The 27,642-nt window shown below is 40.9% G+C and overlaps 1 protein-coding gene across 2 annotated transcripts in view; it reads right to left on the bottom strand.

The window, feature by feature from the left end:
- Positions 1-26,984, bottom strand: part of PKN2 (protein kinase N2) — a 47,252-nt gene extending 20,268 nt beyond the window's left edge. Inside the window, exon 1 of one of the 2 annotated variants that reach the window (XM_053469176.1) lies at positions 26,631-26,984. In XM_053469176.1, coding sequence (XP_053325151.1) covers positions 26,631-26,675 — 45 coding nt within the window. In that variant the 5' untranslated portion in view covers positions 26,676-26,984. Of the gene's footprint in view, positions 1-13,354; positions 13,487-26,630 lie in introns of those variants that run through there. The other variant, XM_053469177.1, reaches the window with a different exon arrangement.
- Positions 26,985-27,642: the final 658 nt, after the last annotated feature.

Raw genomic sequence — 27,642 nt, 5'->3', positions numbered from 1 at the left:
TGCATTAGCTGTACCCAGAAAATGCTAACTTGTAATCGTCTGAGATAATCATCAATGATTGTACATTGGAGTCAATATTACACGGACTCCAGTGTACTTAATTGTATGCAGATTGGAGTTTTTCGGTCTCATTTAATACTGAAAGCATATCATGTTATTCTTAAACATGGTCAGAAGGCCTTCATTATATTCTGGACACCAACATGCATTAAATATAAAACTACAATTCTGGAGACTAAATTGTTCCTTCAAGGTCCTCAGGATGCGTTAAACTATCCTTCATTAATATTAAAGCCAAAGCTGACTAAATAAATATTTAATAACTTGGGATCTCATATCAAATGTCTTATATTGCTCAAGTAAAGGTGTTTATTATGATGTACCAGCATGGTGTAAAGAAATGTGGAAAGGAAAAAAAAAAACACAAGCAAAGATGCAAGAGTGAGAACCTAAAAATTATGTTTCTGCAGGGCAAAAAAAAAACAAAACAAAAAAAAAGGCTTAACGCAATGTATTCACAAAAACAAAGATATTGTAGTTAGTACCTTTCAACACGGTTTACTATTTGACACAAATCCATTCTAACCTGATATCCTTACACCAGATGCGCATCAGAAGGGTTTTCAGAATATGGATACCTCTCAACATCACAAACTGTCAAAAAAGGGGCCTAAACTGGGTTTTCATTGAAAGAAAGGGACAGTCTAGTGTCACCAATGAAAAAAGACAAAATTGGGATTGTGACACTCATACAAGTCACATTAAATAAAAAAAACACAACTCCACAATTTGATAACACATACAAGACTTCCAGGAACATGTCAGCCCAACTAGAGCGCAAAGGGGCCACAAAAACACCACAATTATCAGTGACTCAAGGCAAGCATTAAACGTCATCAACTTCACCATGGATTTATCTGGATATTCCCTGCTAATCCTGTCAGCCAGAGCCAGTGGTAGACGTCCACACCTTTCATTGGCTTAATTTCTGTTTTCCCGTGTTATCCAAGGTGTAAGGGATCACAATTATTTATCACTCATTCCACAACACCGCAAACGGGATTACAGAAACAGTGTTGAGGTTATCCTCCGCCTCTTACAATGTGTATGCATTAGGCATTGTGTGCGGACCAAAAAAAAACCCCTAGACTCAAGGGTTTACCTGTGTAAATAAATCTCACACACTGCTTGCACCCCTATTATCTCATCTTCACACGATCACGCTCTAACACGTAGACATTGAGCGTTATAGTCGAAGAACTGCTGACTTCTGAATTCTAACAGTAAAGCTTCATTTTATTGTGAAACTAGCAAAATACACTCATCATCACCCAATAAGAAATGCTGGTTTGGCACACAATTTAAAATTACAAATCACATGAAAAAAAACAACTAATTGGCACTGGATGAAAACAGAGTATTCCAACTGAATACAGCTTAGCAAAACTGGAGGAACGATTGATCAACCCATCAACTCTGGAACAATTACAACCATCTGTAGGCTTCCAAAAGCTTTATTTAACCAGCAAGTCTGAGGAGTGCCTACGAGTAAACGCCTGTGGCATGAAATACCTTGGATTTTTGTTCCTGGACTCCCCGTTAGCCCTTGATGGTGAAATAACCTTTTTTGGAAACAGTTTGGCCTCCAAGGTTGAGGGTCATTTTGAAGACACCAGTAACCATTTCGTCCAACCCAATCAAAAGTTATCCATCCATCCTCTCCATTGTAGAGTCAAAGTTAAAGGATGCAAAGACTATCTGTCTGCTTCATCACTGTGCTTTGTTGGCATGATATATCAACCCGGTCTTGGAGGGAACTCGTAAAACAAATTAAAAGTATTGTAAAATATTAGTCACTTCCAGGTTACAGCAGAGGCGGCCCTGTCTGATTTACAAACTGCAGATCCTGCACTGTTTGCACAGATACAGAAGCAGGCGTTAAACAAAATCTTAGGGATGCGTCATAAAGCGGTCGTAAAATTCACAGTAAGAAAAATACAGAAGGAGGATCTATGGTCTCGGATACCATAACATATAACTTATTGAAGCATTAGTGTTAGGCTCTGAACGCATTGGTAAAGAGTGCCACTAAAACTCATGTATGTAAACACTGTTAAATTTATTAAATAGTTTATGAGCAGAGGAAGCTAAAAATATGCCCTACTGGGAAGAATGTGTCAAGTGCCTCCCGCATGCTAGAGGAGAGATAAGCAGTTGGGAGTAAAGCAATCTCTAGCGCTTACATTGCATATGAATACATTAAAGAGAATAAAAATAATAATAATAATAAAGTGTAGCGCTAAGAAATCTCTCAATCTTACCAAGAGAAACTGACTAGTTAAAGGTATGACATGGGAAAGTCTTTGTATATGCTTATATGGTAGCAGCATCTTTAAGTTATATTTAGTAACATCAAACATTAATACACGGCATTCCATGAGGAGAAAAAAAATATTTTTGTAAAATCAGGAATACCAAAGGAATTTTAAGATCCACGTTCCAACAAAATAAGGATAGAAATACAAGGAGTGTGTGTGTGTGGGGGGGGACTTTTAACAGACTGCCCAAAAATAGGTGTTAACCAGGCTTATGGAGTTCCGATCTTATTACTCTTCTAAATTACACCAATAAATGATTTGACGAGACGTGTAAGGATATGCGATAGCTTTTATAAACAGCACCAATAATTCACGCAGACAAAACTAGAATGGACAGAGAACGACAAACCTTTACTAGGTGATGATGGCCCTGGATAATAAGTTTACAATCTAAAAGTGGGCGATTCTTGTTATCTTTACAATTCAACAATAGACATTACAAGGGATGGAACATTCTAGCTTATGTTCTTTCAAACTAAATTGGGTTAATCTTTGTGTGATATATTATGGTATATTAAGCAATAGAGGAAATAATTCCACAACTTCCTTAAACTAACCAGGCCCATTAAACACTCACAAAGGCTACTCAAAAAAAAAAATAAGACCCAAAAAACACAAAACTCTACAACAATGTAATTCAAGGTTCCAGAGGAAGGAGTTCGTCTCAACATTCATTGCATCACTGCAGATCATTAGTCACACATGGGGCGTAAGGAAAGACAGAATACAACAAAAATGTTAATAAGCCAAGTAGCCTGCGACATATCTAAACCTTCGCTCAGTGCAAGTAATTATAAAGCGAGTGTATCAGGTATATCAAGCTTTATTTTTAACACTGTGCTGATAACCCAACACCCTATGAGAAGCTGGGTGATGCCAACACGAGCAATAAACGTTCTGAATGCTGAATGACGACTTGATTTAGGGAGCATCGGCAGATTCCATGCCATTATTACAATGAGAGGAGGATACATTAACAATAACATGACAATAAGCTATGGCAGCAGTCTGAACAAGATGCTTGCCAAATTTCATGTATCGATCAATACGTAATTAAATCATGGTGCCGAAACTGCAAAAGTATGGCGACTACATCACAAGACAACTTTACTGGTAAAGTAAGAATTATGGTTTCTAGAAACAAACAAAATATGTTCTATGAAACAAATGCATGTCAACAGTCAACAGATCAATCACAAAAAAATACATGCAATTAGAAACTACGCATTCCATTATGCCATTACTGCTGTGTATTCCTATATTTTCTGTTTAATGTAATAAATACCGATAGTCCTTAACAGATCACATGACTAAGATGCGTTGCCGCGCTCATCTATTTTGCTTGTGGACCTATATTTAAAGAAAAGGATGTCGGCTTAATTGCGAGGTGTCTCCGTAACGCCGCGTCATTTCCTCTGCTGTTCCTGTCTAATTTTTTTTTTTAAAGGAAGTTGACCAGGAAATGAATTTATATCTTGGGAAGCAGCATTCATAGGTCATTCGCTCTTATTGCTTTCTTCTGCAAATTCTTCCTTGTTAAAAACTTAAGGCATGCAATGGCATCTTCACTAAGAAGATGAGAAGGGGGAGTCTGGAACACTAAATAATACCCCTAACAGGCCGTAAGCGACATACAAATACGCTGATGTGTAAAGAGTCTCACATTATCAATGCGTTATATCAATCTGAACAGAAAAAGTCTCTCCCTATAGCTATATCAGAGAACTGAAAAACAGATGTCAAGTCATACTTTTGTTAAAGTTATAGATCCATTTCAATCAGGTATTTCAGATATTTTAATGTACCAGCAAGTAGGTGAATTAAACGTCACAGGTAAACTATTGATTTTCCATCCAGACAGATCTTCACACAAAACCGTGTGGCACCCCATTTCTAAAAGACACAATGAACCGAGCCGTGTGTTGAACCAATTCTTTCCACGCCAAGGAAATGTAACCTTAGTAAAATGAACCAGACATGCAAAATAACATGGCTCCTTTATGTAGAGCATCACTCTCCATCTCTAACCACACATAAGTGTATAGATCAAAAGGATTGATTTATAGTATTTCAAAGAAATTAGGTTGTCTTTTCACTTATGGACTGATGGCATAAAGATAAGAATTAAGAGCTATACAGGCAGCTGTACTGTCCAGCCGATTTCTTGCTCACAAATACAGCCTCATACAAGGCCGTTCATCATTAATAGACAGGTTTGCATGCTTTTTAAATTCAATATATATAAAAAAAAAAGGTAAAGCACAGACACGCATTTTACCCTTTGTACTTTTTTCCTACCGTTTGCTTTCATTTCATGACCTGGAATAAGGAACCTGTCGTTCACCATTAACAATTGGTGTTGGTGCCCACCCAATAACCCCTAGATTTACATTTGATTGCTTTTATTTAAGTCCTGAGTCCTCTCTCGTAGTCATTTTAAGCAGGCGACAGGGAGAATGTGAAAGCGGAGGCTTCATCCCATTGAAAGGTCCTTATTTCCATTTTTAACAAGGTGCCTGTTTGAACATCATAAAGTTGGCTATTGAAATGAAAAGCACCGTCCACTGAGTCATTTGGCCAATTTCAATGAAATATTCTTTTTGGGGTAGCGGTGTGAATTTCAGTGTACGTAGACATTGTTGGCACAAAACACCAGGACAGAAAGAGTGACTGCAAGTTAAGCACCCTGCACAATATTTTACTCAATAATCGCCCCTTCTTCTTGCGACATATTGTAAGGTCTGTGTGACCATGCTCTAAGCGCTCTCTAAACACTCTTTCAGACATAGCTATTTTTGTTAATAACTACCTGCTTATTTCAAGTGCTTAAAAATGAAAGGCTGCAGGATTACATTTGGAGCTGTGGTTTGTACGGCAACTTCCAAAGAACAATATTATTGCCCATTTAATCCATGTAAACAGATCCTCAGAGAAGGGGAGCCAGAGAGGCCATCACACAGTTTTTGACTAGTTTATTGGCACAAACAAATAATCTTTACTCTGGTTATTTACCTCCAAACAGTCTTCAAAGCAAAAGAGCTATAAGTGTAATCTTGAAACAAAATGCCAAAAGGTGAATTTTAGATGTTTCCTAACATCCTGTGGTATGTAAAGTGGGAGGGCAGACTACTTTCGGACGGAAGGATGCCATGCTTCCTCACTGAAACAGTCACAAGGGATGGAAGACTGGGGGAAGATTGAGCTGTGGATGCTCAATTGAAGCAAGTGGACATGACTCTGCTCTGCAGGTAAATCATCAATGACAAACAAATGATCCCAACCCTAGCCCAAAAGGTCATGGCTTAAAGGTGACACTAAATCAAGATCCTCCAATTGGGTCAAATGTGGCTAAAGCCAATCTCAGCCAAAAAAGTATAGCATTTAACGAGGCCCTCTGCAAAATGGGTTATATGTTAGGAGCCAGAAGGAGGTACAGCCAGAAATAATGTGCACACATAAGTCAAGCCTATACCAAATAACCCACAAGGACAAAAAGTATTGGGATACCTTACCATTACACCAATAGGGACTTTTTTATCACATCACACTCTAAATACAGACATTAATATGCTGTTGGAGCTTTGCAGCTATAACAGCTTCCACTGAATGTTTGCCTATTCATCCAGTAGAGCATCTGTGAAATCAAGCACTGTTTTAGAGGAGAAGGACTGGCTCAATCTCCATTACACTTCATCTGTAAGGTGTCCGATGGTGTTGAGGTCAGGGCTCTGTGTGACCAGTCAAGTTCTTTCACAGCAAACGTATCCACCTACCGTGTTTCCCCGATAGTAAGACACCCCCGATTGTAAGACGTATCGGGAGTTTCAGAGGGGTCAGCTAATATAAGCCGTACCCCGAAAGTAAGACATATGTCTTACTTTCGGGGAAACACGGGGAATTTGCCGGGTCCGCCACTCTAAGGGGCCGGGAAGTCCCCACCAAGGCCGGCCTTACGTGTCTGCGGCCGCACAGGATTTAAATTAAAACATCGGGGTTTTTTTTTAACTTTATTTAACATCCTCCATGTTAAATAAAGTTAAAAAAAACTTTATTTAACATGGAGGATGTTAAATAAAGTTGAAAAAAACCCCCGATGTTTTTATTTAAACCCTGTGCGGCCGCAGACCCCTAAGGCCGGCCCCTTAGAGCAGGGCCGACCTTTGGGGTGTGCGACCGCACAGGGCGCCACACTCCAGGGGGTGCCAACCTGCGGCACCCGGCACCCCTCCAGAGACGGACAGTAATGTCCGCCGCTGGAGGAGCAGGCTCGCAAGGGAGCGGTATCGGAGGTCTTTAACAGACCTCCGGCTCCCTTGAGTGATTTTAAGCCGGGTTCAACCCGGCTTAAAATCACTCAAGGGAGCCGGAGGTCTGTTAATGACCTCCGATACCGCTCCCTTGTGATCTGCGCGGCAACAGCTGTTGTGCGCCGGGGTTTCTTGTCAGATCCCGGCGCACAACACTGAAGCCGCGCCCACCGCTGTCCGTGCCCTCTGACCCGGAAGGAGACAAGAACTGAAGAAGAGGAGCGAAGAGGAGGAAAAGAAGCTGAAAGAAGAAAGGAAAGGTAGGAAAGCATTAAGTGAGAGTGGATTGGTGTATATGTGTGTGGATTGGTGTATGTGTGTGTGGATTGGTGTATATGTGTGTGTGGATTGGTGTATATGTGTGTGTGGATTGGTGTATGTGTGTGGATTAGTGTATATGTGTGTGGATTTGTGTATACGTGTGGATTGGTGTATATGTGTGTGGATTGGTATACGTGTGGATTGGTATACGTGTTGATTGGTAAGTGTGTGAGAGTGATGGGTGTTATGCTGTACCATTTCCAATGTCTTTTTCATGATCTAATTATGCTCTAAAAGTACATCATAACTCCCATCACTCTCAATTTTTTCCCAATACATACCCCGAAAGTAAGACATAGTGGGGCTTTTAGGGATAAAAAGAAAGTAAGACACTGTCTTACTTTCGGGGAAACACGGTATGTCTTTATGGACCTTGCTTTGTGCACTGGGGGAATAGAAAAGGGCCCTCCTCAAACTGTTGCCACAAAGCTAGAAGCATAGCATTGTCCATCATGGTCTTGGTATTTTGAAGCATTAAGATTAGCCCAACTCCTGAAAAACGGTCCCAAGACCATTATCCCTCCTCCCCTAAACTTTACAGTTGGCACAATGCCAGACTCGTTTGAGACTTAAGAGAATCGTGATTTGTCACTCCACAGAACACTGTTCCAGAGTCCGGCGGCGTTGTGCTTTACACCAGTCGATACACTTGGCTTTGTACTTGCTGATGTGAGGCTGGCATGCAACTGCTCGGCCGTGGAAACAAATTTCACGAAGCCGCACAGTTTTTGCAAAGTCAGCATCCTATCACAATACCATGCTTGAATTCACTGAGCTCTTCAGAAAGACCCATTTTTTCAATGCAACCTTGCATGGCAGCTAAGCCGCCAAAAATTGACCAACCCTTTGAGATACAACATAGAGGCAAACGCTTACATTTTGAATACATGCCATGTGTATTCCACGGAAACAAATTGCAATTTAAATGGAAAGCACTTTCAAAACAGGTGTACAATCTCCAAACAGTATTAGGTCCGTGTGAAGTAGCTCTTGACAGCAAAGACTCATTGGAGAGCTGGAAAATATCAGCTTGACATAATAAACCCGGAGCGCACTAAGACGCACGTGATGACCAAAACACTACACGAAGGAGGCGTTTGAGAGCCAGCTTGGCTCTGGCTCACATTCTACCACCAACCATGGGCTGTACCGAGCATGAAGTTGGGCTGAGGCCCGATGCTGGCTCATCCATCTATACAAAGTTTTTTTTTTTTGTTTTTTTTTTGTCAACCTCTCTATTACAGATGAAGTTAATTGGTTGTATGTGTAGAGCTTGCTTTTTACACATAGGCAGTTGAATATATAATAAGATTACACACAAAATGCCCATATATTTTTTAAAAAAACCATGAATACATTAACACGTTTGCCCTTGTTACAAGGAACCATGTTTTCCTGAATGCTGCGTAACCGGGACTACCTCTATCATGTGCACAGCTAAACACGATCTCTTTATAAACACTTATGGCTGTCCTGACAAATGCATCTATATAAAGTAGTAGTGTAACTCAGGTTACAGGTAGCAGATGTGACCATTCCTTACGTTCCAGAGATCCAGCTGTTCTCCAAGGATCCCAGCTGAATTATTTCGCACAGATGTCACGAGGCGAGTAGATTAGTCATTTTATCTTATTCTTACCTGTTTTAGAGGTCCCAAGAGGACATGTGATAAACTAGAGATCTCCCTTTTCACTCTTGCTAGATAAGGTCCTTTCTAGATTGCCAGTTAAAATAAATGGTAAGCTAGGGCCTTAGCTTCACAAAAAAAAATTGTAAGAGTAAAAAACAAAAACATTTACATACACTGTTTATGGTGGGGGGTTTACACACATATTTAACCATCCCTATCAAATACTGTAGCCTAGACACCAATGATGCTAGGCTTGCCCGTACAACAAACCAACATTACCAGAAAGAGAAAATTGAGACATTTGAAACTGAAAACAACTCTCGCAATGACCTTCCTTTATATGCTACTGAAGAATGGGGGGGGGTCAAGAGGGGGCGCTGGGAAGTCTTTTGGCCTAACAATGGTCTGAGGTACCCTACAATAACCAAGTAGCACAGCTGTACCCCTTAAAAACGTTAAAACCTTCAGTTTAAGTAGTTGGTGATCTATACGCGTATAACACGCAGGTAGGGTTTCCTCTTCTTATTTTAGTTATAAAAGTGCGTGTTATACGCCAATAAATACGGTAAACGCTTTTGTCCTGCCGTTAGGCGGTTAATCTGTATTAATAAAATTACACATACTATAGCAGTCAGATAAAGTTCACTTACAGGCTACACTGGTTAGGTGGTGATGAACAGGGATCTTATTGGAGAAAACATGTGTCCATTAAAGGACATGGCAAACATCTTACAATGGGCAGCGGTTCAAGAATGCTATAGCAGACGTTGTGATGCATGTGATCAACAGTATTCTGCTATGTTCCATAGGAATGGGCCGACCCTGGAGAATGGGGTGATGTATAATTCACTAGACTATACCATAACGAAGAGAAACACTTCTCTACCAAACATGCAACATAGCTTAGCATTTCCCATATTATTGACTAACGCTGAATGTTATTTAGAAGATGCAAAATATATTCCCCTCTGGTTTAGGGACCATTAATTCTGAAAGAAGTGCACAAACGCTTAACCTAACTGCAGCCCAAGAGCTCGAGTGACTGTTACTTCATTAACCAATTTATATACTTGTAAACCAAACAAAGAAAACACATTTACACATCACTGTGAATAAAAAAAAAATAAAACAAACATTGTAAAGGGATGAAACAAATAAATGAACTAAGGGGAACTCCCATCATTTTTTTACAACTAGTACTAGAATAAGGTTTTTCCGGCAGCTGCATGGGCCACTTCCCTGTGTTCTAGCTCTGTTATATTATCCAAAACACTTATCATGATACCTTGTAATAAACAATAGAATTGCTCAGTCTTAAGCACCCAGCTAAAGTCAATGAAGCAATGGACATCATTAGCACTGCCCTAAAGAACTGGCTCAGTGTGGTGTTTGAGTGAGGAACGCCACTCAAAATACCACAACTGATGAAGGCACCCTCTAGGTATATAGAAAAAAGGACATTTATTGGAACAATTAAATAAAACCAAGTTTTTGTCAATGCTATATTACTGTATAAAGCACTGTGTTTTATGCTCAAGGCTAAAACAAAAATCAATCCCATCTCCTTAAAACCACAAGATCATTAAGCATGAGCAGGTCCTGGTTAAAGTCTTGCCCACCCAAATACATAAATATTTAATGGTCCCCTGTGAATAGACTAAGAAATCATTAAGGGTGCACTCAAACTACAAGAAATCCCCAGTGTCTACAAAGACCCCAAGGGGATCAATTCATGTCGCTTTTATCTCGGAAAAAAAAAAAAATCTATATATTTTCATAAATAGTACTAAGAAACTCCATACATCCTACTGCTTTGATGAAATAAAAATGTTACAAAGCCCTTTAATCCAATCAGAACATATAGAGTATAAACCTATAAACATGGTGTATTGCAGGATTCAGGAGATGTTAAGTTTTGTGTTTTCAGCAGAGCATCTAAATTGTAAAGGGTGTATGAAATACGCCATTTTATTTTTAACACATATAGCAGGGGTGTCCAACGTGCGGCCCGCGTGAGATCGGCGGCCAGGGCAACCGAGATCACAAGGGCCCTGCTGCTTACCTGTGGGAGGGTCTTTTGTACTGCAGAGAGGAAGCGGAACACATCACATCCAGTCCTACTTCCTCTGTGCAGTACAAGAGACTGAATAAGACCTTTCTAGGCCTAGAAATCAGTGAGAGGAAAAGTAAAGGTTTTGTGTCATTCACTTTATTTTAATCTGCATATTTTTTAATGGCTAAAAATTACAGTGAAAAATGAGTGTGGCCCTCGCACATATACAATTCTAATGAAATGGCCCACTGCAGAAGAAAACTTGGACACCCCTGACACATAGGAATGACTGATGGGGACGTGTCTGCATTAAAAGCGGCAGAAAGACCTCTGTAACAGCCTAGCCCAGAAATACACACTTGTGGGATGGCTTTGGAACCTGAGAGTGGTTTTCAATACTACAGCAAAGCAGATTTGAAGAAAAAAAAAAAAAAAAAAAATCAGCCTGCAAAATGTCACACTCATCTTCTAATATCTGCCTGGAAATGCCAACGATGATTAAAAACCCAAGGAATATGAGCTATTTCCAAACCCATGACAAGCAGATGAACATTTTGTGGGATTTTAGGCATGTACTCTCTCTCATATATATATATATATATATACACCGTATTTGCTCAATTATAAGACAACCCCCAAAACCTGAATATTAATTTAGGAAAAAAAGAAAAAGCCTGAATATAAGACTATCCTATAGGAGCGCCCAGGTCCCCTGCAGCGCTGCAGGGGATCTGGATCTTAGTGTCATAGTCAGACCTATTTGAGGTCTGATTATAAGACGACCCTGATTATAAGACGAGGGGTATTCTGAGAGCTTTTGCGCTGGGAAAAAAAGTCTTATAATTGAGCAAATATGGTATTATATATGTGTGTGTGTGTGGGTGTATAATGATATATATCCACACACATTGAGAAAAATCTGGGGATTTGTGCCCTCTCTTGTAGACTAAATTACAGTTCATACGCATAGAATGGTTTGAAAACTCCCTGCTTGCAGTATAAAGCTTTACATTTGTACGCAAATACTATGGACCTAACAAGTGTCTTTTCTTTATGGTTCTACTGACCAAAAATAATTCAAACATATGCCATATCACATAGGATACTCAGGCTACATTTTTTTTCCTCAATTAGTGTAATTTGTTCGGAGAATGTTATTGCTCACTAAATGACAGAACACGGCTTATTAATGAAGTAGCACACACCCTCTGACAGCCGACAGCCACACGGCAGGTTTTAGGGACTCTGCTTGACAGAGGTGGCTCTACTCCTTGATATCAGAATGACTCACTCACCAGGGGACACACCTGTTTTTCACAGATCCTGCAAACTTCCATCGCTGGAGAAATGTGAAAACAAGCTGGCCAAGAAACGAGTTGGCCAAACTCCCACAAAAACCGATTAGGATAAAGTCCAGGATAAGAACATACCATGATATATTTATTCCTTGCTTTATTCATCTTTTACTTGTTTAGCACTGAAAATTCAGACCTTGCACTGCTAGAATACAAATGATACAATCATTCAGGGAAATTGTAAGATATATATATTTTTTTTTAGCATTTGTTTTTTAAGTTGGTCATCTGTATTCTTGAATTCAAAATTAAGATCGATATTGGTGTATATATATATATATATATATATATATATATATATATATATATATATATATATACACACACACAAAATCATAGCACGGTTTACTATAATATGCTTTCAGGAAAATTGAACACATTAAACGTGTAATCACTTTTACTGTGTGTTCTAAACCAAGGTAAATCTCTATTACACGAAACTTTACAAAAAGATCGTGGCATCAGGAACTAGAATAGACTTGCTTTACTTTGCTGACTTCTAGCAAACAAATACACGCATCACAGACTCATCATGCTACAAATAAATCCGGAAACGCAGAACTGGAGGTAGTCTATTCACAGCACCATGTGAGTAAAACAAGAACTAGTGTCCTCACCCATACTCAAAGTGCTCCCTCCCATTTCTATTTCTGGCCTCATCCCAGCCTAGTCTGGTGTTTCCCAACCCCTTTCTCCCAGGGCATACAACAGTGCGGTTTTTGATTGCTATCTGTGGATCAGCACACAGTTACATTAATCTTAGCTGCTCTACCTGTGGTCACACACAGCCTTACAACACAAAAGGTCAACACAAAGGTCAGACTGCATTTAAAGACAGCAGTATTAACTCTAAACACTCTTCCAGCAGAGCGTCTCTTGGTGCTGTAAGAAATTCTTGGTGGGAGGGGGTCTACTCAAAGAGACACGTTCAGAACTCATGCACTCAAGATCACACACCACCCGTATCAGCACTTGGAAACGGGCAAATGAGTGCAAGGCTCCAGGGCTTTGTTGATGAAAAATGGTTTGATAGAGGTGCCAGTTTAGGAAATTCAACTAGAACTATATATCCAGGAGACAAAGTTCTCAAACACCAAAGCAGACGATACAATGGCTCAGACTTACACTCTACACATTAAACAAATGCAATGAAACTGATTTGCATTACACAGAGCGGCCAGCAACAAAGCTTTATTCAGAGGGTTATAAATAATTATTTGGGGGCAAGGACTGATCTGTGTTTGAGTCATTAAAGCAGGAGACTAGATGGGCCAAGTGGTTTTATTAGCCCTCCACACATCTATTCCTACCTTTCTGGACTTTCGATGTTGACGGCCTCTCAGTTTGCAGACTGAATAACCCGCTGTTGTATCAGCATTGCGATAAGAGATTAGGCCGACAGGAGACTCAAATCCCCGCGTTCCTTCTCTCCCTGCCGTAACCGACAGTCTGTGCCGGACTTGGCTAAATATAGAGGCTACACCCACCCGGCCAGTTACTGTTTGCTCTGAGAGTATCACCTAGCTACAGCAAGCTGCTATTAATGTACGCAAGGGTCACAAAGCCCTGCGTAGCAGGTTAGGACCAAGACAATACGCTATGTGACATCTATACATCACTAATGATTTACGCCCACAAATATTAGAACATTTAGAGTACTTCTACACCATCTATTGCCTGTCTGCCACCAGTAGCAACCCCGCTCCAAGCTCAGACAGTGCAGGTTCATCTTTAAATTAGACTACCAAGGGGAGCTTAACTGTGAACAAAATATGCTCATTTTAAGAGACATCTAGTCTGTAGGGTTAATAACATGGAATTTCAAAACAATGTACCTTATAGCAAGTTGGCAGGTCACCTTAAAGTGTGAGTGACAGAGGTGACTCCCAGTTTAAGCTGGTATCAAACGAAGGTTTTACTTATAGAAATGGTTACAATGAAAACCAAACAAACGTGTCCTACAAGATTATTTACAAATGTCTAATGTTTAACAAAACATTATCCAAACAGTAATGTGTTAACTATAACACACCGAAAACATTCCCATGTTCCATGATGTAAAGACTCAGACTTTAATCAGTCCTTGGTCTTATCTTAAATTCAGGATAGCTTTATGCCCGTCTGTATTTAAATTTGCTCACTATATTAGCCTCTACTACTTCTGATGAGAGGTTGTCACAGTCACCCTCCTCAACTAAATACAAGTTAGGTGCAAAAAGGGATCTCACAATGAGTTATTCCATGTGTTTGAAATACATATCACGAAACCACCCCTCCACGGTCCTACAATAGACTTGTGGACGCTAAAAAGCGTTGCAATGAAGAACAGATCTGAGAAAATTAAAATGGTACTAGGTTTTCAACACCACAGCAAGATCGTAGAAAAGGTTAAATGTTACTCTATATGATGTTCCAGACTCCCTAATCCTTTGGAGAACCAAGTTGATTGATGAGAATGCAATAAAAGCAACAACAAACCTGCGCTGCTCTGTAAGTTATTGAAACGGTATAGCTGATGCTAAGAGATGCAGCTTTTGTCCATTTACAATTCCAATGAATAATTAAGAGCCTTCAGACGATAACACGTCTGCAGCTTCATGACTCCTTTCATAACGTTCTTTGCTTTCTGAGCAGCTTTGGGAACCGAGTTAAAAGTTACCCTAAAGCCTAGAAGGACAAAGTGCAGTTTCACTTTTTGATTTTCGATGAATGAAAACCAGTTTTTCAGGTTCTGAGCGCGGCAGGGAAGCCATGCAGGAGCACATACTGTATATATACGATTGCCCCACTGAAAGGAGTCTAATTTTGATGACAATACAGAAGTACTTAAAGTGAATCGGTGAAAATTGTCAGCAAGGTGTATGTAGGCTGAATACCAGCAGGAAGTGTAAGTTAAGTGGGGCACGTTGTAGATTAAGAGCTCTAACGCTAAACACACACCTCATGCTGATTTCTGCCTTTCCGCACCTTCAAAAGGAAATACATGGCAGGCTTCACACATATATGCGAGGCGTTAAATAATTTGGTGTGTCGTGACACTTACCATTCTGCTATGTCACATTCATCTTGGTGTTTAAAATCAGGCAAAACCATCCTGTATTGAAGCCATTAGTGAGGTTTATGATGTTATAGCTTTTTAAAAAAATCAATAACCCCTAAACAATAGGAGGAAGCAAGACACCACATTTAAGTCGCTATTGGGCAAGGCAACCATAATAAAGAAAAAAGGTAATTTGGTACATAATTTCTTCAACTTGACTTAAAATTAGCGCACACAACGTGGTTGTGTAGTTCCATTGAATATATCCTACTGCCTATGTCATTAGTTAACGCTGTGGACCTGAGAAGGTCAGTGGGAACAATAATGTCTGAGTGGTTCCAATTCTCCATTCAAGGTCTAGAAGATTCCCACTCTGTCTTGTCTATCGTAGCAGACAGCCTGAAGCAACACCAATGACTTCTTAGGTGGACAACCAGAAAGATACTATATCATTTTCCTGTATATGTATATGGTGCAGTGCTGGTTTTTCCCAATAAGGTTTTGGTTTTCAAACAGATGGAAACAAATCATGCAATGATTTATATCACAAAAAGGGGCAAAATGGCTCTTGCTGCGGCGTGAAGGGTAACCAGAAGCTAAAACAGTCCAAAACTCATGGGAAAGTCTATGGAAGGATTGGCCTTATTAGCATCGCCATAAAGAATCAGCTCACTGTGGTGTTGGAACCCAAAACATCACAAGATGAGTTCTGCTGTAAATGTACAACTAAAAGTCAATTTTTATATATTCCAAAAGAAGGCCTGCTATTTTTTATCTTTTACTGGCACTAAAGTGTTAATAATACTTCTAAGGTTAGCTCAATATCTGCCATTGTGTAGCTCAAGTTACTTTGTCTACCCCATACCAGCACACTGCATGTCTGCATATACAGTAATCTGATACCAGTTCTCAAAAGCATATATTTATAGATTTTACATAAAAAATACTGAACGCAATTGATCCTTTATCCCTAAAATGCCATCTCTTAAGTAACCCTCAAACCTTAATCATCGAGCGGCTCCTCTATTTAAAAAAAAAAAAAAAAAAAAAAAAAAAAGCTTGTTTGAAGAGGCGACAGACAAAAAGTGATTGCAACCACTACACATTATGGTTTGCCGAGGTGCAGGTTGTCTTGTAAGCCTCGTACATCAATAACTAGCAGTAAGTTTTGTTTTACATATTTAGTGCCTTGAGGAAGAGGAAAAAAATATCAAATTTCAGGTTCTACTTAAAAGCAGGTGCACCGTGATGGGTTTTGTGACTGCCTACAGAGATTTTATTTCGGCTGAGAACCAAAATACCTTCACATTTCAGACACAATTGTCCAAGAAGAAGAGGCTCACACTTCACTCAATAGGCAGGGTATCCCAGGGATTTCTTTACGTCACGACTGAAGTAATAGCCCATGTCAACAACCGTCCAGGGTGCCAACGCCAGACAGAAGCCATTTACACATCACGTATGGTGCGGGGCAAAAGGGATTTTTCGCAAAGGCTTTTTATTTTTATATTGAAGGGTTATACACCGACTGTTCTTTTAACTCCAAATAGGTTAATTCATATGGCAACATTGGCACAAAGAGGTGGGGATTCTCGCTGGTTTCTAGCCTTCAGACGCCAATAGAAGGGCCTCCCTATTTGTAGCCTCCGGGTAAAATATAAAAACATCTGTCCCCGTGTGGGATGTAGTTTGCCTGCATACACTGCCCATAAGGTAATTAAACATAAAAGTTAGAGTATTGATCCTTATAACCAATACCATTGAAACACTGGCTCAGGTATGACAGTAATGGCTTTTTCAGACACCGAGCTATGGCAGTCCGAGGCACCAGCGCACTCTATGCAGAGACCTTTCCCTATTCTGACTGCTTGTGAAACACATTCCTTCCATAGTGCGAATACAAGCACATTCCCTTCATTGTAAGAAAGGGTGGAAAGGGAAACACACGGTAGCATTTTCATTCATTAAAAGCAACCCCCGACTCTTAACCAGATTGCAAGTCTTGACAGTTAACAGGTAAAAAGATACACAAGTTTATTATAACCAGTGCTCAGGACGTCTTCTCCTAAATACCACATATATCATTTACTGTAAATTCTACCTTTAATTACTCGCTGCTGAAGCATGCATTCTCTTAATTACTTCTAGGGGTGATTTCAATCAGTGACAATCACATTGCTTTTAATTATATATATACACACGTGACCTTTTACCCTAAGCACACGCACACACACACACACACACATCAGGGGCAGAAAGAGCCCCATCCAGAAGAAGCACATTTCATGCTGACCCTGAATGGCTAAAAGCTAAATATTGACTGGGAGGCTCCTTCCTTTAAGACAATTAAAGCTGAGGTTTCATTAGCCATCTGAAAGCCACTTGGGGCTTTCTGGCTAGTTAAACCAAGTAAAATCCGGTACCATCAGCAAGTTCCTCCCTTCCTCCCTAACAGCCCATTAACTCTTCCTCATACAATCACATCCTCCTTTATTTTAGGAGGATGATATGATTAGGAGCACAAAAATGAAAAAAGGGTCTCTTGGAAACAAGCTTTTCAGCAAATAAACCAACAGACATTCATTAATCAATAGTAACCATGAGCCATTTCATGATATAAGTGCAAGGCTAATTAGGTAAAGAACAAAAACCGCTGCACGTTAAACATCTGATTACCTTCGCCATAAAAGCGCCGAAAGGCTGTATGTAACGCAACCAAACTAGAACCATGGGCTTGACCGTTCTTAAGCAGGCTTCTTTCCCAAATTATGATTCCAGTTGCTTAGGTTCTGTTAAAAGATCTAATAAAAGAGCTAAAAAAATCATAGATGTGCTAGAAATATATATATAGAAAAGACTTCAGACACACTCACGTCTCACTTAGCTCAGCAGGGTTGAATATAAACACAAGATCATTGACAGACACCCAATAATTCACATGTAAAAAGTGAATAAGGACCAGAGCTGGCTCACTCCCGAAATTGTTCCTATTGTTTAAGTAAGCAACCAAAAAAAGTTATATACCAAACTACGTATTTATACACACACCCATCACAAACGTTCATATCACATTCTATCGATCCTGCACCAAAGTTATTTTACCCGAGCATACGACATATATAGCAGTATATAATATAGAGAGTTATTGTTCATGTGCAAGGACACGGTGTTGATTTTCAGAAGTAACATTTTACACAAACCGATTCCAGCAGCTTTCGGAAATAAGACAACAGTCCACATTATTCAGCACAGGCAAAGGCAGATAAGATCCATTTCACTGACCTTCCAGAAACCACAAATGATGCCAAGAGAAACGCGTCACTCGAGGTGACACACATACAACAATACCACCCAGGTAACATATCAGGTAACAGCCCAGACATGGCAGCATCCATGAAACGCACTCAAGAGAAAAGCTTTCCCCCACAAATATCTAGAAAGACCAGACCTCCGAAAACCCAACAGTACAAAAGATTCCATGACTCCACTGGAAGCAGAGAGATCCAAGGTCTCGAGAGCTTACGCGATTACTAATTCTTATGCTGGCACAATAAAAAGCACAGGACAATGTGGTCATCTATAACCTTTTTTCTTTTTTACATTAAATATAGAATTTTAGTTTGAAAGTTAGTTTGTAAGGGACATTTCTGAACAATTCACATTAATTTGTAATGTCATTGGTATATAAAAAAAACCAAACAAAACAAAAAACACACACAAACAGAATCTTGCCTATAGATCAAAATATCAGCACCAATTTGATCCATGAATAGTTTATGAACGTCTGCAAGAAGCAATCACTACTACAAAAGGCACAGATGGTCTGAAAGCTCTCAATTAAGAGTCATATAGAAACAACAATTTTCCTTTCAGAAGGGACATTTTACAAAGGCTGGACGTCAACGCTCTGTAAAGATCCTTTGGAACTACAAGATTTTGTAAATAAACCTGGAACTGCTCTGTGTTGAGGACAACTCACAACTGCTGCAGAGCTGACCATGAGCGCATGCTGCCAAAAAGGCTCAGATTAGCTCATTGTTATACTTTCCTCTTGCTCCAAGTTATCTGAACTGGAGTCCTCGACTGCAGTGACTAGAATATCTGGAATTTGGGGAGATTGCATCATGCGTTTCGTGTTCGTAAAGGAAGAACTGCTGATAGAGGATAAAGTGTATTGTACACCCAACATTACTTTTAGATGTACAATGAAACCGCTCTAAATCTTAGATCCCAGTATGCAGAAAATCTGATATTTTGATGAGATTGTTCCTCTGAACTCCTAATTATGTTTTACAGAGTTACAGTTTTACATGTGTTGTGTGACCACCATGTTTCACTAAAAGAGCCCATTCCAAAGACAGAAACAAAAATAAAATATTCAGTAAATAAAGTCTAAAAATGAGGTCAGAACTTGGCAAGGAATACACAGTATTTTCCAAAAATAGCTAAACACATGAATTCTGTAAGATCCTCGAGGAGCGCAGCCCACTCTGATACCGGCTCTACGATGTACAGCAGACTTTCACGGAATGCTGCAGGAACGCAGGGATGGCTCATCTTAAAATCTGTCTCCTCTGAGTATAGTACAAACAAAAAGGTAGGTCTTTACAGAAACAAACACTACAAATAGCAGCTCCCGCGCTGGTTTGGGTAACATTTGCAGGGGCTCTGATGAGAAACCCCGCACATGCAGTAAGCACTACCACCTTGTAACAAGGTAAAAGTTTGTTTCTTCTTTTCTTACAGGTTAAAAATGCCTATTAAAGTACTAAGTGCTTTAGTATACATGCACGGTTGGTAAGGCTATACAGGGCAGCAGACTATACCTTAGAACAGGGCTCGACAAATCCCAGGCGCCAGGTCGCCATGGCGACAGAGAATTTTGTCCTGGCGCCTAGGTTTTGTCAGCCTCTTACATCCAGAAAAAATTGTGGATGTAAGAGGCTGAGTCACCACACAGGGGCGCTGCTGCTACTGTCTGCCCAGGAGTCTGGGCAGACAGCACAGCCACTCTGAGCCCACCCCCGAGCCTGAGATCACTCCCACGGAGTGATCCTGTAGGCTGAAAACGCGGTTGCTGCAAAACCAGCAATCGTGTTTTCAGCTGCCACAGGCAGCTTCAGGGAAGGGGGTTGTGTGTTGATTGGGTACCCACACAAGTGTGGGGACCGGACCCAACACCCCCCAGCTGCCTGATCGCTCCATGAGAGCGACAGTGCAGCGTTAACCCCTTCAGTGCCGCGATCGCGGCATTTAGGGGTTAATTCCCGTTTTGTACGGGGCTCTGCTGCTGGTGGTCTGCCTAGAAGCCCAGGCAGACCAGCAACAGCAAAAACGAGCCCCCACAAGCCCTTTGATGATTCCTGTAGGCATGGAAGCCTACAGCAGTCATCAAAGACTCCCCTCCCTGCAATGGCTGGTCTATAGACCAGCAATTGAGTCCCAGCTACCAGAGGCAGCTTCAGGGACAGGGGAGAGGGTTCTTTGGTCTCCACATGAGTGTGGAGACCAGCCCCAACCCTCCCCTGCTGCCTGATCGCTCCATGAGAGCGACAGTGCAGCATTAACCCCTTCAATGCCACAATTGTGTATGACACATTTGTGGCATTGCAGGGGTTAACATTTGTCCCCACAAGCTTGTGGGGACTAAATATCAATCAATGCTGTGCTCCAATGGAACATCAGCATCGAAAGAGTTAAAAATAAAATTAAAAAATGAATTAAAAAAAACAGCACTGACCTGAAAGTCCAGGGTGCTTCCAGGTCAAACGCTGTGAGTTTAGTAAGTGGGCTGATGATGATCAGATCACTCCTGACCAAGTGTTAGTTTAAAAAAATCCTGGCTCCTAACTTTTTTACCTGGCGCCTAGATTCACAACAAATTTGTCAAGCCCTGCCTTAGAATGTAAACAATGTATAAGAACGCAACTACAATTGTAGACTGTATCAGCAAGCCACCCAGCAAACAAAACTTCAGATACTTTCGGAAAGCCTCTTACTTTCCGTTTCTACTTTAAATCATTTTTATTTCTCAGGCGATGGTCTTAAGTACCATGCGATGACACTGTTAGCTTTATTTAAGAACATCTCACATGACAATACACATCAGGTATCAGTGGGAACCAAACACAACTGGATTCAGCAACACATCCACAAGTAAAAAAAATTTATCAGCCATCCAATACCTAGAAGGTTAGATTAATGGGGTTCTAGGTCATTAACTGCTGCAAGGGCAAAACTTCAAGAAAATCGCACCTATTGCTTTTAAACGATCTTGTTACTTTTGAATATTTGGCATTGCAGAAGGAATCGTTCGTATTCGACCGTCTCTAAATGTACACTTCGTGTATTATTGTTAGGTCAAAGACCCTGGAATTTCAGCAGCACTCCCAGCCACCACTATTTCTGTTGAGACAATTGTGAAAGTGCCTGATCCTTGCCAGAAAAAGCTATGTCAGCTGTTGGCAGAACTTCAGTATGTCAGACCTTAAAGGGCAAGGCTCAGCTTTTTTTCCTCCCCTTCTTCCTTATTTTCGGTCCAAACAAATCTGAGCACATTTCGTAGGTTAGAAAGCCGTATGCTCACGTGTGTGTGGGGGAGGGGGACTCAAAACCTACATAAATGCACCAAAAGGTTATTCCGTAGGTAAATAATACTCAGACAACCTATAGATTTAACTGAAAGTTCATATAAGTGCACTGCTTCAAGGCTGGGCCCTACAGAAGCACGGGGTTACCTACCAAAGCCTCAAATGCCAATAAGCATGACGATTTCTTCTACATAATGGGTATTCACAAAGCAGCGCTTTCCTCATGTGTGCACGGATGTGCCTGAGCAGACCCCAACCTGCAGCGTTCCTGAGACAGCATCGGAGCTGACTGGAGGAAGGCATATAACGTGCAGGGAGATGTGTTTAACCGAACAAATCTGTGGCAAAGCATTTAGCCGGGGGTGTGGAAAGTGGCAAAGGCCTCTCATTAGCATGAGTATGTATATCAGCATATAGTGTTAGGGTTTGCGTATTAGAGTATGGCGTTAGCATCTCTGTACATGAGCACAGAATGTTAGCATGTGTGCATGTTACTGTGAGGTGTTCGTGTGTGCATAAGATGTTAGTGTGTGTGTCTGTTACCGAGTGTGTCAATTTATGTTAGTGTATGGCAAGGCTCGCCTTGGGGCTGGGGCACCTGGGGGCCAGGAAAATAAAAACATGAACGAGTAGGAAGGAGGAAGAAGAAGAAGAAAAAAAAGCTGGCTCCTAACCTTTTTACCTTGCTCATAGATCCAAACTCTAAAATACATCTCAGGCAATACATTTTTAAACATGTAAGCTTAGCACAGAACACAGATCCCACCTGCCTGAGAGCTAACAAGGGCCAGGAGTTCAGCCTTCTGGAACCGTGTGACTCTACCCCAAATACCGCACTCTTCAGCTGGAACTGGTCGCTGTCACTCAAAGGTGACCAAAGAATAAGTAACATGAGAGGGTTCAGCTGGAATTTTAGCCTCAGAAAATGATGCAGTTGATTGAGGCTTGTTCCTATTGCTCAAAACATGTTAATAATGAACGCTATATACAGCTCGACATGACTCTGAAACAAGAGTTTATAGAATTAACAGCAGACGTGGGATGGGAAACAGCTGTAAATACTGCATTCCTTCAACAGTTTTGGTATTGAATAACTAAAATGGATGTAGACTGTCGTAATCAATATACTTTCACTTTTAGCAAATTTAAAGGGGGAGGGCAGCTTTAATCATAATGCTTTCTTTACCAGTAGGAAATCTCGCACGAGTGAGCACTGAAGCCGACTGCCAGCGAGTATACGTCGCATGTGAACTGGTAAGAGCGAGACGCAATCTGAAGCCGACTGCCAGCGAGTACACGTCGCATGTGAACTGGTAAGGGCGAGATAAAATACATGCATAGCAGGAAAATGTTCATTTAATGGTGCCGCTATTATATGCATTAATGTGTATGTAATGATTGGCAGCCAATTATTTACGGCTATGCGCATGGCATACCTCCTAGCTCAATCTATTAGACAGGCCCAACTCTCAACACTTTCCGCTGACTCTTCCTATTAACAGGCTGGTATTTTGGGCAAACAGATTTCAGCACCAAACAAAACGCTAACAGGTAGTTCCAGCCATGGTTAAATTATAACTCCACGGAAACAGTCAAAACAAGCGGGGGGCTTGAGGTCTGTAGTGCAACATACAGACACTAAAGTGTTTATTCACTAACGTTGGAGTCTGCATGAGTCGCAGTTTCACCTCACTGACAGTGCTTAGTGGAATTAGTGATTTTTTTGGTGGATTGAATTATTCAAGAACAGCTCAGTTCTTCATGCAGGTGGAACTTGCCAGGCTTGGTAACTGCCCTACCTAAGCTGGTGGAATCAATGTTGCAAAAAACTACCCACCACCCACAAAGCGTACAGGACTTCATTAAGCACGAACTCTGTTTAACTATGAACAGTTTCTGTTACATGCGCAAAAATATTTTTCTCTGCCATCAGTGTCATTAAAAGGAAAATGGGCATGTTCGACATACAAGTCTCCGCAGTCTATTAGAACCATACAAAGAAAAGACAGCGTGTGTGTGTGTGTGACAGCTGCTAAGAGCAGATGATGGTGTACATACATTGACTTAGTGGTTCCTAACAAGATGACAGTTTATTCTACATAATGAAACAAATGAAATGTGGGATATAACTACTAACAGTGGGGAGAAAATGCTGTCTTTTCACAGATAAACGTGTTTGTTATTCACACCACTGAAAGAGTTCCCTGACACGAAGAGACAGCAATACCTTTATTTAGGGGTCAGTGGAAAACTGTTTGGATCACTGGGTCAAGGAAACAAGGATCGTTTCACTTGGAAATGCAGTTCTTTGCGTACCTGGTGCTATTACCTAATGTCAGGATACAAGTGTTATATATATATATATATATATATACATACATACATACATACATACATACACAGCAATAAGAGCATGCATTCAAACTCAAGAAGGGTCATTGTGCTTTTCCTCTACCAAGCTAAAAAGGTTAATGTATGGAAAACATACAGGAATATTTTGCAAGGCAAGTGGTCGCCAACAAGGGACATTTTACTTCACATTAAAGCCAACCCACTTGTTCCTCTAACATTGGGCTTAATAATTCAGAAAAGCTTGAGCAATCGTCTCAACTAAAAGACAGTTTGAAAAATTATCAGGAAGTAGACACTTTAAAGAATTTATGAAACTAGGCAACCGCTTTAATGACAATAAATATCAAACCCAATATTGTGCTAAGAATTTTAGGACTACACACAGGTTCACACACATACACTTACTTTTAACTCAATTACACAGAGAAAGACAGCGGTAATAAGTCCTTTGTAAAATTTGTCTCTGTGCCCCCTGAAGGCGACACAAAGACCAGCGGCAGGTAAATACAGGTCATTTCCATAATAAGCAAATATTTGCCATGAAAGAAGCAGCTAATATGCATTTGTGATTCAAGTGCTAAACACTAATTTTGCTTTAACTAATAACTCAGTTTTCTGGCAGAATCAAGAGTATAAAACAGAAGCAGCTTTCCTATTTAGCGGCATCTATAACAAACAAGAGTACACAAATCCACAACAGCAAATACCCACATAATAAAATAAATAAAAAATTAGGTCAGCCATTTGAATGGACCATGGCCGACATGCAGACACCAAGGAAACCATAAATTACAGCCAACAATAAACAGGAAATTCAGTGTGTGGTAAAAACTGGAAAAAAAATGTAAATGTGTGGGGATATAGATAGATGCGCACAGCTAACCAAGGTCAACGTGACACAGCAAACCAGGAAAACAAAAAAATAACCCACATCGCTCGGAAAAGGCATGAGAAATGCATCACGACGACCAAGGTTTCCAAACATCTCATTCAAAGGGGAAGAAAGTACATTTCCGAACTATGGATAAATATATCAAAAATACAGCAAACACGTACTGAACACCAAGTATAATCATTTTATTTCAAACCATGAGTGCGATTCAGTATTTAAAATATTTCTTCAGAACCCTGCAAAGCATTTAATGTTCTCAAGGAAACTTAAGCAAAAATATCAAAACGAGAAAAAAAAACACCAGACAGCTACTGAAAAGCCAATACAACATTACACAGGACGTCTTTGTGCCATGCCCATTCATAACATGACAGGGATGTCTACTGAGAGGTCAGGAAAAGGACTTATATGGTATGAACAACCCCTGATCGGCATCTCCTAAAAGGAATTGTCCTGCTGGTTCATTAGAAGGTATACTATTTGATGGAAGACGCTGGAAAGATGGGTGCCGACAAACCGACTTTAGGATAGGCGTCAAGCAGCGTAGAAGAACCGGCTTTATCCTCATCCTTAAATTGCATTTGCTATTTTCAATAGGATTAGGTTTTCAGAACAGGTCATCAGTTATACTAAGCACAAAAGTGGATGCATAAGAAAGAGCACTAAATAAGGTTTACAATCGGGGGTATAGAGCATATGTCTATATCGATACAACCACATAAAATGGGAAATTACCAACTAAAGGACAGAACAAGAGGTCATGATCTAAAACTAAAGGGTCTAAGGCTTAGATGTAATGTAAGGAACTTTTACTTTATTGAAAGGGTGGTAGATAAATGGAACAGCTACCCAGCAGAAGTAGTAGACATTGACACGGTAAAGGAATTTAAACATGCATGGGATTGGCATAAAGATATCCTAAATCCGAGACTGATCAAGGTCCGAGTCTTTACAAGCTCTTATCTGCGATCAAATTGTGTGTTTCTACCCAAATATTTCAGCAACATAGAGGTCTCACATTCATTGACACAAGCATGCGACCCAGCCGATCTGATACGCAGAGAACCCCAAGCACACAACAACCGTCTCACTAAAGAGGTTACATTAAGCCATTAAGCAAACATGTAGGGCTGGGAATTACCTCTGCTGTGTGACAACTAGAGAAATAACACAAACAATGACTACAATCTACAGCCAGAACTTTGGCTACACAATCTGCCTCTAGTAGCCCTGGGTGTAAATCATGCACACAGACCTGTGTCACACACACACATACATTACACACTCCTTGAGACATTTCCATTGAGCAGAGCTCCAGTATCCCTCTCATGAATAAAGTCAATGGTCACGGAGATCGGCACGGCTATACCGCGCTAGTGTATCTGCACATCAGCGTTACAGATCCGGTTCTTTGTGGCATTTTAATGCACTTGCACATCAATGAATGACACCCATATTACACACGGCGCACACATGCCCGACGCCGGAGTCTCGGTGCTCGCCCGGGATTAAAAGTTTCTGCAAAAATATTTCACTTCAAGGAAACTTTTTTTTATTATTTTCCCCGATCGCGGAGCCAGCTGTAGCCGGGGATCAGCTGTCTGGGGAGCGTACAAAGCCTCACAAGGAGCGCGGACCTCTCTTCGAGCGGGCAAGGTATCTGGCAACAGGTCCGTTCTCTGTCCGAGGGTCGCTAGGGGCCCCCACCTCACCTGATAGTCGGTCAGGATGATCTCCCTGTCCGTGTTGGACGCCATTGCGGTTCGGGCTGCTCTTGTCCGAGCACCTGGGAAGTGGAGGGAGGCTCTGTATTCACACGGGGAAACAAACTACCCTTTCCCCCCACTTCTTTCTCTCTGCCCCGGTCGAGAGCAGCGAGCTGCGGGGGCCCCTCCTCACATGAAGGGCTTGGGAGACAAGAGAGAGGAAGCGGGAGCCGGGGGTGCGAGGATACAGGAAACCAGCCACACACACAGGGAATGGCAGCGCCGCCTCCTCCGCCCTCACCCTGCCCCAGCAGCCCTCAGACCCCTCTCACTCTCGCCGCCCGTATGCCGCGCCTGTCGTACCGATTTGCGTGTCACGCTGTCGCGCAAACGGGTGCTTTTCGGCCACCGCCCCTGGACGGTCACGTGATGCTCCTCGTTTTGGTCAGGGGCAGTAGAGGAGGCAGATTGGCGGTGCCTAATACCGCCTTTGTGTTGCTGACGGGTGGAAACTAAAAGTACTGTGGAACTTTCTGCTGCTTAAATAAATAGTTAATCCCTTCCCTCGTATTGTCACTTAACTCCCATGACTCTGAGCCAACCTCTAATAAAACTGTAAAACTTATTTATTGATTCCTTAAACACGCCCCCAGTATAACTAGTGGAACTTTCTTCACATCTTAAATTACTTTTTTTTTGTTCTGAATGGATGTAAATGACTAAAATCTACTACTATGAACTTAAAAAAAACATCTTAATGGAATTTCCTGCATTTCAAAAGTCCTTTAAAGGCATAAGGCAGGTGGATGGGTCTGAATCATGCTGCACCTGTTGTGCATGTAGAACATTATGGCCCCTTCAAAGAATACAGTCAGACACATTATATTTTATATTTAATTTCATTTATGCAGCAGAGTTAAATTTAAGTTAAATGGAATACCGATATATATTGGTGATAGTTGCACCTTTGTATATAAGAATGATTTCACTCTCAACCTGTAGGCTGTTGGGCACATTC

This window comes from Spea bombifrons, chromosome 6, assembly GCF_027358695.1.
Source record: "Spea bombifrons isolate aSpeBom1 chromosome 6, aSpeBom1.2.pri, whole genome shotgun sequence".
NCBI classification, from domain to species: domain Eukaryota; kingdom Metazoa; phylum Chordata; class Amphibia; order Anura; family Pelobatidae; genus Spea; species Spea bombifrons.
Note: the sequence above shows the minus strand (reverse complement) of the source record. Positions and strands in the feature narration are given on the sequence as shown.